Raw genomic sequence first — 12,341 nt, forward strand, 5'->3', positions numbered from 1 at the left:
ATTATTTAAACAAATCTGTATTTTTTACAAAACGAATAATTAAACGAGAATTGATACTTCTTATAAGATCGTTGATATTTGATGTTTTGAAATATTGATCCCTTGTGAGGGACAAAATCAACACAGCCAAGCAGGACATGCTTGATGGAATGGAAGATCCTCACCTTTCAATAAGTATTCATGAGTGTAGCGGGAACGACCAATACGACATCATCGCATTATGACATCTTCAAGGGTTTTTTTTACATTTCACCGTGGCAAGGGCGTTAACTGACTATAAAAGTCCAGTTATCCAAGGCCTTTACAGCCACGTGTTGTACTGGTCTTTTGGCACGAAGGCAACTTTTTTTAATTTTAGGTATTCGCATGAAGGCGAATCGCGGTGGGAGGTCGAGGTCTGAAATGGGATAAGAACAACCCAAGGATGCTCTGGCACACACCAATTTCATAGCGGTGCCTAACTTTTGACGGCGTTCGTACAAGCAAACCACTTTAGGATTCGAAAATGGCCGAATATTTTTCGTACGTTTGTATGGACAACACTTGGACAACACTTGGAACCTGTGCTGCTCACATCTATATTTTAATTTAGATATATAATTTGCTGAAGTAATGTGCATCACTTTCGAGAGTTTTTCCCACGCCCCGATGGTGGTTTTCATGTAAACAATCGGCAATCCAAAGGCAGGAGAGGTTTATTGTATTGGAGAAGCGGGATGCACTACGAAACATTGAAACGGAACCTTGAGAACTATCAGCGACATACCGAAGGCAACAGGGAGCAATCCATGCATGTCAGTTTATGATCAGTTTTACCTATTCACCACGACGCTGTCATTGTACGTTTAGGAGCTTTACCTCGCGAAGTGCATCAAATCACTGGAGCACTTTAATTAACACTAAACATTCTTTACAAATCCTTCAGTCATGGATTTACAAAATCTGAGCTGCAGTTTCTCGAGAATCAATGAATGAATCAGAGTTGTTTTTGAGGATTGATTCTATACCCCAGATTTCACTATTATATAGGATCACTGGCTCGATTAATGTTTTGAATAATTTGCAAGTGAGAGCTGTAGGTAATAAGAAACACTAAGTAATAAATCACTTAAAACAGTATGGATCATATCCGTTTCTATCACTATCTGCTGTTACGCTTTAATTGCAGAAATTATAATGGAATTCAATATGTTTTCACTGCATTAGATATTAATTTGTCATGATTTGAAATTTGCAATATGTCCCACCTGTTAAACTATAAATAGTAAAAAATAAAGATTAGAATGCCTGTAACTGGCAGTGTTTAAGAATGGGATATTAGTCGATTAGTCCCTTTTATCAGATTTGCACTTCAGTAGCATTATTGTATACCTCCAGGTGGATGTTTACATTGTATCTCTCATTTTTGGGGATAATTCAACAAGCAACATAAAGAGAAATATTCTACCATGATGAAATAATACAGAGTATACAATAACCCCCAATCGTTCAAATAGAGGTTTCAAATCCAATAACATATATCTGATTTTAACAGAAACCCCAAACCGTATTTGTTAAACACATATAAAAACAATGAGTGAGTGAGTATGGTTTTACGCTGCTTTTAGCAATATTCCAGCAACATCACGGCGGGGGACAGCAGATGATGCATTTTGTCTTTTAGGGAGGGTAGTGTAGAAAAGTGAACAAAAACATACCGGTAATACATGACCGGTCCCTTAAATGTAATATACATAGTTTTTAGTTGATGGTTCAGATTGTGCTTAACAGTTGAATTTCTTATCAGTGTCTATGTTGGACTACCAATTAATGGTAGATATTAAATATCCATAATAACTAAGATAAATACTTCTACAGTCTCATCCTAATCAACATTTGAATTTCAATACAGTTTCCAATAATGAATAAACGATTTTGTTGAAAATATCTGTTTTATGAAATCCTAATGTACTTTCTTTTGTATTGGGGGTGGTAGGGTAGCCTAGTTGGTAAAGCGTTCTCTGAAATCCCGGGTTCGATTCCCAACATGGGTACAATGCGTGAAGCCCATTTCTGGTGTCCACGCCGTGATATTGCCGGAATATTGCTAAAAGCCGCATGAAACTATACTAAATCACTCGCTCATTATATTGTATTTTGAGATCACTTACATGAAAGTTTTGATTATTATGAATAGTTCTGTTTTTATGTATTAGAACCTATGTTACCTAGTTTTGCAATGTCTTGTTTACCCTCCTTTATATTTTGATGTAATGCAAACATTCGAGAAATATTCAGGAGGGCCTTGTGGCTCTACAGGTATTGTTTTAGAAGACCGGATACAATTTTGTATTTTCGGTACACTTGACTGTTTGCAATGGCTTTTTTACATGTTCAAAGATTGGTTAAATGTCAGTTGCATGATAAATGTCAATACCTTACTGTTCGAGAAAACAACTTTTAACCCTTTGTAAATATATATGTGTTTCCTTATTTTTGAATAATAAGTTTCTAGAAATATTTCAGGTGCCTGGATTTCACAATGTGACACCAGCTACATTTAAGAAGATCCTACTCTGACATGTTTAACAAAGGACTCATCGGATGATGTAATCCTCCCCAGAACAACCAACAGATTCACCTCAGAGAGTGATGATTCTGAAGGAATAATGCTACATCAGTGTGACTGTGGGTGGTTTTATTACGACACTAATCAAGTCTGAATGAATTTATGCCACAACACTGTGACTATGTCCAGGTTGTGTATACCGAGGCTGACTATACAAATCTGAATGACTTTTGTGGTTGACTGCAGAAGCGTAATTGACTTTAGATATTCTTCTTCCATGAAATTCTTCTGAGATTTGACTTATTTGTTTATTTAGAAAATGGCATTGAAGCGTCTGTTTCTGTAAGTTCTAGCAAACACCACTGGTTACTTTATGCTAGTTCCTCTTCTGGCTTGATCAAATTTCAATTTTTGATATGTACCAATGAGATGTCATATAATCAATAAATATCTTTTTTTTTCTAAAAACATTATTTGTTTTGGTTCATTGTATATAATTAGCATAAAGAAATATAATACTGATCAGCCCCAACACAGGTGCTGAACATATATCAAATATACCAATGCACTGAATGTTTTTTCTCAAAGTAATACAGCTCACTAAACAAAGGTTTTAGTTTCATGTTAGTAGAAAAATGACATTGATATTTATTATGTACTTTATTTCGTTATTTTCTCTGGATGCCATCAGTCTTATACACCTATTTGGGGCAGTAGTATTCTGTTTCGAACTTCAATGAAACTAGACTGTCCAGATATAACAAGTACTGATACCGTTCCTAACTAATCTTTTAATTTCACCAGGACCAAATGCCAAAGTGAGCACATAGCTTTCCATTTTCTCTGAGAATGGTGTTATGCCACTTTTAGCAATATTGCAACAATATCACAGTGGGTGACACAAGCAATAAGCTTCTCACAAATTGTACCCATGTGACGACTCAAACCCGGGCCTTTGGTGTGACAAGTGAACGCTCCAACCACTAGGCTACCCCACTGCCCCTTTTTCTCAGAACAAACTGATAATATGAACATTGAATTTAATGATATTACCATACTAGAACTGATGTTTGTTCGTTAAATATGCTTAACATCTAAAAAGAACGTTATATAAAATTGAAAAATTGTCTTCTCCAAAAGTATACATGCCCAACGATATCAGCTTCAGGAGGATATACAACTAAAACAACACAGGATATTACAACAGCTATCTGAGATGCCCAGGCTAACATTCTTTACTAGAAACAAGACATGAAGAAAATTTACATCCGGATACCTTCAGCAATCTTCAATTGCCTTGGTAAGTTTCAAATATTTTTTTATGTGTTTCACAAAATGCACCCCCAAATTTGGACATTTTTGGGGAAGGTTTCCGGAAGGTTTCTGGGACGGATTCAAAATGAGAAGGTATCCGGAAGGTTTTTGGGAAAACGGAAAACTACACTTTTTTGCTGTGAGATATGGCAGTTAGTTTGCTATTCGTGTTTTCCCTGTGCTTAGAAACACAGTTTTCCTTTGCACCTCAGACTATTGTGTTCCCCCGCTATCCACGAGAGATTGTCACCTCTGACGTCCGCTCGCTGTACATAGGTACTTCTGTCAGTTCTTGGGTCTTTACCCCACAGGATACGTAAGGCCGTTTGAGTGGTCTCCCTCGAAACCCAGTTTACCCAACCGACGTTATTCACGCATGAGGGTGTGGAGTTAATTGCCTCAGTTGTTAATTGGTCACAGCCGATTTAAATGACTGTCTACGTATCTGGTCGGTATCTTTTCAAGAGTGTTGTTTTAGCTGTCATTTTATTGCTGTTATACATTTGCTTAGCTAAGCCGCTTGTGTGTTTGCTCTGATGTAATTAATTGGGGATCTTTGTCAGCGAAGATTGGGTTTATCTGATCCTTTTATTTGGGGATAACAATGAACGTTTGGTTTTGTTTGTTGTTTTACGCCGCACTCAGCAATATTCCAGCTATATGATGGCGGTCTGTAAATAATCGAGTCTGGACCAGGCAATCCAGTGATTGACATCATGAACATCGATCCACGCAATTGGGATACGATGACATGCTTCAACCCAGTCAGCGAGCCTGCCCACCCGATCCCGTTAGTCGCCTTTTACGACAAGCATAGTCGCCTTTTACGGCAAGCATGGGTTGCTGAAGACCTATTCTACCCCGGATCAATGAACGTTTGAGATTAGTGAGATTAGTGAATCAGGGAGATTAGTGTCTGAATTCAAATCCTCGCGCGTTTCTATCTTATCCCACGGTTTTAAATCGTCTTGTCTCCTCTAGAGAATTCACAGTTAACTTTGCTTGTTATGAATAAACTGTGTTAAGGTGCTGCATGATTGTGCCATCCCTCTCCTGACACCATATGACGTTCATTTACAAGCTGATCATTTGTTTTACTATTAATCCTAAATTCATCCATATTTCTGTAATAAGAACTCTAATACAGACACGACATGTGCCCGGTCTGTGAGGCGAACCGTATTCAATTTACCAAGATATTTTATTCTTTAATTATATGTACAATATTGAGACATAATGATGAGAAACAAACACTTTCCAATCAAACAGATTCCTGTCCAATGTTAAAAATATATTTGTTTGTTTAAGATTGACTTGATGGAGGGATCAACGTAAAATGTGGTGTGCATGCCAATTTATTCGTTCATACCTCCATAACGAAAACAACATTGATGTCAAGTCTTATTGATAAATATGTCAACAATAATTATTTGACAGATTGCTTATCTGAAGATAAACAACAAACCTAGAGACAACAGTACCATGTCAGTGATATTGTTCAGCGCAATAATGCCACACAAACCCCGTCCATTCTGTTTGTCAGCCTTTCAGGAAACAGTAGTTTGAAAGTGGGCATTGCTTAATCTTGTTTTTTCGATTTATGGCAAAATAAATTTCTTGGTTAGCCAATCAAATGCCAAGGAATTGGTTGCAATTTATGTATTCAGAAATGCTTTCTTGAGTTTTTCAATTACAACTTGAGTCATTCAATTTTTTGAAAAAGTGTAAAACTCGGTATACCATGGACCTGAATCGATATAGCAACTTTCTGTAATTAGTTACATTTGATGATAAGGCGGTACTAATAAAAGGCATAATTTCTTATTATTTGTGATGATTCAGAACGGTACATGGTTTCAATAAGGGCATTTGTGTTGGAACAGTTTAGTTCCTCGTCATGAACAAAACAATACAATGTTCTAATCCATAGTGAATGGGCACAAAGAGAGCCGACTTTCAATGGCTTCGTTCAAAGACTCGTCTTTAGAATGTCATGGAGAAAAAACGATTTTCGCCATTTAAAGCAATAATTAAAAGAGACCAAACATATTTCCATAATCAAATCTGAATCTGCCCCAAAACACGGTCGATTTACAATTCCGACTATATTATGAGCATGTGTTTATGTATCACTATAAGATAGTGATGATACCAGGTGTTCGCGAACCATAATTCTTGCAAATAAAAGTGACAAAACCCTTTCCATGTCCACAAGAAATCTCTGGTGAAAGCAGAGTCATTGTACGATTCCGACGGCATCATGAGCGTGTGTTTAGAAATCCCTATAATTAGTGATGATACCAGGTGTATCCTTCCCCACTAGTGGCACCCGTCACAAACACATGCTAAGGCCAGTCAATTGTACTACTAAATAAACACGGGTACATCAAGTCAAAATAGTTGCGTTAAATTTGGAAATGTCCTCAACATGTCTACTATCAAACTTTTTGAAAGCTTTACTGAAGCCTTGAATGTTGTAACCTTGATCTTTGTAATTTGTAATTATTTTTTGTGTGTAAAAACCTTGTAATTTTTTGGTCAAATCCAATTCTCAAGTCTATCCTTACTTTTGCCTGGCAGTTTTGTCAGAAAAAGGTGATGCATTGTTTGTAGTAAAACAGAGGCTTGATATTATTTCTATATATTTATTGCAAGAAAGAAAACACTTGTTTTAGTCCACTGAACCTTCATTCAGAACTTCGACTGGCTTGTTGTCTGTGTTAGATACTTTCCAAGAAGCTAGGTACATCCTAAAAAATCAGTCGGTGGCACCGTACTGGTCGTTTATAACACAACAATTTGCTCTGCAGAGTTGTATTCTTTGGCGTGTGATAGTGCAATTATCCAAGATTCGCAAAGATGTAGGAGCATTTACTTGTCAGAGCCATGTCCAGAAGAGTTGTGATCTTAGACGTTGACTTCAAGAAATCAAACAATGGAGAGGATACGGCAACTAAGGCCGAATGACGCGTATTTGTATATTCAGTGACCATACTTGACGAATAACTCCACTGTCATCTGGCCATTTCACCATGAAGAACGTTTTGTGGAGATTTGTATCAGGGCAGTCAGTCCCGTACCACCACCCAGCCCCATCACGTACAGCGCATCCCGAGGGGTCGGGGCGATCCCACGTGGCGAACCTTTGTCCATTGATGCCCTTGCTCGCTACTCCATACTCAAAACCATTCCCTACAGCACTGGTGGGGTGTTTAAAGCTGCTGCCAAAAGTCAGTTTGTATCCACTGGCGTCATCGTCTATCCTGAACCCTCTGTAGTAAAACTGGCCAACAAGTCCGCCAGCACCCTTTATGTATATATCAAGGTCGCAGTTGCCCTGGTGTGAGATGTAGTGAAGTGCTTCAAGTCCCAACCATCTGCTGCACGAGGTGTCCCAACCAGTCTTGTATTCAGCCCACGTCTTGTTGTAGTCGTTGCATGTCGAAGGCCGTGTCTCAAGTATTGTGTAGCCTCCGTTTGACAGAAGGCATTCCACCAGGTAGTCTCGGGGAGCGTTGAGAGGACGGATGATGACGTGTCGATTGTTGGACGTCACTGCACGCATTCCACCCTCGAAGGCCTCCGTGCAGTCTGAAAACATTAAGATAGCTGTCTCAGTTCTCTTGCAGTTAATTACCAAACCAACAGCACTTACATCCAAATACATTCCTACGCTGTTTGGGCCTACCTTCATCTATAAGGTATCATTCATATATGCTGATGTTTCCCTCGCACGTTGCAAGACTCTCAGTTGCTATCCACACGCATCGATATATTTTTACCTTTATGTTTCAATGATGATGAAAACATCTAGAGCAAGAAACGTATCTGACGGAAATCACACTCACTCACTCACTCACTCACTCACTCACACATACATAAATCTATCTATCTGTATACTAGTGTACTGTCAAACAACGTTCTGCCATCTTGAAGGTACCTACGTAAATACATCGCGATATCCGAGGTTCCACACAACCGACAATTATGAATTAAAAAAGGAATATGCAGGAACCAAGCTTATACTTCGAGACAACCGTAAGCTTGGCACACCAAAGTTCGACATAACAGTGTTTGACAGACACACACAGAGAAAGACAGACAGACACACAACACCACACACACACACACACACACACACACACACACAAACACATAAAAACACATACACACACACACAGACAAACACACACATACAAACACAGACACACACACATATACAAACACATACACACACACACAGACAAAAAAACACACACACAGACAAACACACACGCACACACAGACAAACACACACATAGACAAACACACACATACACACACATACACACACAGACAAACACATACACACACACACAGACAAACACATACACACAGACAAACACAGACACAGACAAACACATACACACACACAGACAAACACACACACACAGACAAACACACACACATACAAACACAGACAAACACACACACACACATACACACATACACACACACATACACACACACTATACTGTTTCGTATTGATTCCCAAATGGTCTTGAATGAGACACGGAGTCTGTTTTGGAACCCAGGAAACAGTGTTGAAAGAAGACAGAAAGGACGGTGCTTTCAGATAGGCTTTCCAAGGCTTCGACATCGCCATCACCTCTAACTTATATAGGTACATATATACCCTGCTAGAAACTACTACCTAACGGAACATCTCGAAAGTTAAGTCAGTCCCTCTGAAGTGAACTGAATTTACGACTGTAAACCATAACTAAGGGAGGTAGCTCTACTCTAAATTCTGACCCGTCACACTCACTATATTTTACAAGCGTTTCAATCAATTATGACCTACATTCTGAATAAATTATATTGATTGATTGACAACCATATTGCTGCCATTTACAATCAATACTACTGTCCACATTTAACCTACTCCAATAACAATACATACACGCACACACAGGCATGCTCGCTCACCCACACACACCGATGATTTTGATACTCCATGATGCAGCTGTCTTTTATGTGACATACAGTTATGCATTTTAAAGAACTGTGGGATGTTTTTGAACAGCTGAAGAATGTATTTCAGTTTAGGTAAAAATTTGTGTTATGAATGCTCTTACTAGAAGGGTTTACACTGCATTGTGCTCAACGTATGTGCACCATATCGTCTGTGGTAGAATTAAGGGTTTATGTGTAATACCAGACATGGGGGCACGGGTGGCCCAGTCGTCTAAGGCGCCGCGGTTCGCTGTGCAGAGTTGCGTCCCTTGTGCACGCCAGAAACCTATGGGTTCGAATCCCGGTTCGCCCCGATCATGTTTCTAGGTTTGTCAGCACCATACCCGTGCTCGTGGGTTTCAACGAAGTCGTAAACGTCTGAGACCTGCATCACTTCGGGCTTTCCTCCCACATTAAGCTGACACGCCGCGATATAACTGTAATACTGTTACAAACGGCGTTAAACCCAACTCACTCACTCACTGATACCAGACATGTTGGAGCGGACAGAGTCTCTTCTCTGGACCAACCTTTAACAAATATCAATGGATTTCGACCAAATTCAACGCACAATGTCGTCCGTGTGCACACCACTGATACATATACGTGATATACATAAATATATACACAAACTTTAACTCATCAACTTGACATAATATCTACGTATATCGACTCACCAGTGTATCGTCTCTCACAGTAGGTTCCCGTGTAGTCATCATAACAGTCACACGTCGACAGGGCAGCGTTGAAAGTCCCGCCGTGCTGGCACACATTCGCCTGAAATAGAACCAGCTGAGGATGAAACGCATTCCAGTTTCTTTTCTTCTTTCTGTGATTCAGAGTGATAAGGATCTCTCCACAAGACTTGATAAGACAAGAGAGATGAATTTTACTTTCCAATTGTTAAATCTCCCCTTGTGCCAAGCAATATCCCAGCCTATACTGTCTACATTTCACAACTTTAGAGGCATAATCGGGCATCCTTTCATTCTATGAAGATTTCAAAGAGCGAAAAACGACTGTTTCTGAAAAGTCCTCATGAAAGTTTTTTAGAAGGTATATGGTAGACATGTGGATGACCTTCTCAAATTTGACGCTTCATCATCAGAATTGATGTCCGATGCAATTCCCAATGCTGTATGTTCCCATATTTCTTCAGATGAGCAATTTACTTGACTTGCAGTTATTTGTGACGGGTGCAAACGCTCGGGCGCTAAACACCTGTTATCATCACTATTTCATAGTGATTCGTGAACACATTCTCGTGAGAATCGTAAATCGATTCTGCTTTTAGTAGAGATTTATTATGAATACGGAAAGAGCTTTGTCGCTTTTATAAATATGAATTAATCTATACATTCGCGGTAAAGTGGTCATCAACAAAATCCTAGATTCGATACCGCTGACGGACCAATCACAAATGCAGGATTCTAAAATGTCATGATGAAAGAATACCAGCGTTCGAAATACCTGCCTGCCCGACCGTCCGAGACGGGTTGATTTCAACTCGGGCTGTCAGATTATCAAATCCCCCTGCCCGACGGTCGGGTTATATTTCATAGGTGAAAATATTCTAAATATTTCTCGATGATAATCATTAATTCACATGTAAAGATGAATGATAAAATGTAACCAAAAAGAAACCCCGTTAGCTTTTAGACAACCTAACATTTAGCGATGCGCTTATGCTACAAGCAATCAGTTTTCATATTTTTAATTAAATTATCCTGAGAAACATATGATTATAGTGGGCAGGCAGGTTTTGGTCAGGGCTGGCAAGCATTTCAGCTAGCCAGTCCCGTGGTCTGGCTGAATCTTTTTGGAGTTTCATACCCTGAGAAAAAATTCATTCGCCTCCATGGTAATCTTCTCCAACTATATCTGCTCCTTCCTTTCTCAAACAATAAAATACAACCTTACTTTTAAAACTTTGACAAAACATTTCTTTGTGTAAAATAGCTGGGGGGAATACAGAACATTTTGTAGTCTGTATTTTTCCTGTATGTGTCTGTCACGTGAAATGTGTTCTCCTCAGGTATGGCACATGCATCAAAGTACGATGCGTGCTCGAGCCTGGCTGGCCCCAAACAAACATTTCATCAAACAAAATTTCAAATCATTCACTTGATTGTCAAAATAGTTGTGTCACAAGTGTGCATTAATTGAAATGGGGGTTCAAACGATAATGAAGGCATAAAAAACTGACAGCCTTTTGTCCAATCGAGGAAATTAGATTGACACAACAGAACGTCACATATGTGTTTCGATGTCCTGGTAAAACCTCGAACAGGTATCTGATCCACGCAAATCCACGAGACTAATCACGATGACAGCCCCATGGCTGAAACTTATGTTTTTCCTTTCCTGTGTTGATTGACCAATGATTGAGCAATACCAATAAATCGACTGAAAGAAGACTTAGGGGAAAATACATTGGAGACATTTAACAGTTACTCACCGGCTCCAGATGGACACACAAAACGGCGGCCTGCAGATTGGAACACGACCCGTTTGACGTCTCAGGTAGTCTGTGACACACCTGTCCACTCTGGGGATCCTCACAGAGGTTGACGGACACGCATCTGGAATCTTCAAGACAGTTTGCCAAACATTGAATTGAAGATGCCACAACATCAGAGTCGACAGGAGTCACCGGAAGCATGAAACCTTCAATACATCCGCGCATAACTGTGAACAGTTCACTTCGGAAATAACCTGAACAGGCACAATAACTGATAAATAGCAAAATGACAGATATATAAAGTTGCATTCTGTCCTTGTTTCCAAATCACCGTCAACTGTACAAGAAAAGGCTTCTGAACTACTTCACTCTCCTCTTGTTGCAACTGACACCAAATTCTTCTCCGACCATGTCTCTGTTGAATCACAGTTACTCTCTGATCATATGAATCCAGCTCGTAACTATTGGTCCAATCACAGAGTCAAACAAACACCCTGATGGAAACCAATGGGAACTATCATAGAATACCTTTTGACGTCCGTTGCCAACACAATTAAGTTCTCTGATTCAAAGGAATATTGGAAAGAAAATAATAAAATCTCCTGTTCTAAGTATGGGTGATTGATGTAATTGTGATGTAAATGTGATTTTTGAAAATAGTTTGTATACATCAATCAAGTTTCAAACGGACTTTGAAAGACGGTTTGATGAATGTGTAGTACTAATAGAACGGAGTTGTATAATTTAACAATTTAACAACATTGTGTCATGAGACATGTCCTTCCATTGGTTGGAGGCATCTAAGTATTCGACGGCGTTAGAAAGTCACACCAGCGGCCGTATGCAGATTGGCCCACGCTCCATTTGATGTCTCAGGTAGCCTGTGATCCACCTGTCCACAGTAAGGATCATCACACAGTTTTACGGGGGCACGGGTGGCCCAGTCGTCTAAGGCGCCGCAATTCGCTGTGCAGGGTTCCGTCCCTTGGGCACGCCAGAAACCTATGATTGTGGGTTCGAATC

At 39.4% G+C, this 12,341-nt stretch overlaps 1 protein-coding gene across 1 annotated transcript in view; it reads right to left on the reverse strand.

Annotated features, from left to right (window-relative positions):
* LOC125372576 (fibrinogen-like protein 1) overlaps positions 1-11,543 on the reverse strand; it is a 15,894-nt gene extending 4,351 nt beyond the window's left edge. The window contains exons 1-3 of the mRNA XM_048382994.1: positions 11,316-11,543; positions 9,535-9,634; positions 6,858-7,453 (exon numbers count right to left, since the gene is read on the reverse strand). Of these exons, the coding sequence (XP_048238951.1) occupies positions 6,858-7,453; positions 9,535-9,634; positions 11,316-11,543 (924 nt within the window). The remainder of the gene's footprint in view (positions 1-6,857; positions 7,454-9,534; positions 9,635-11,315) is intronic.
* Between the last annotated feature and the right edge of the window lie 798 nt (positions 11,544-12,341).

This window comes from Haliotis rufescens, unplaced genomic scaffold (genome assembly GCF_023055435.1).
Source record: "Haliotis rufescens isolate VD_foot unplaced genomic scaffold, xgHalRufe1.0.p SCAF_43, whole genome shotgun sequence".
In the NCBI taxonomy this organism is placed as follows: Eukaryota; Metazoa; Mollusca; class Gastropoda; order Lepetellida; family Haliotidae; genus Haliotis; species Haliotis rufescens.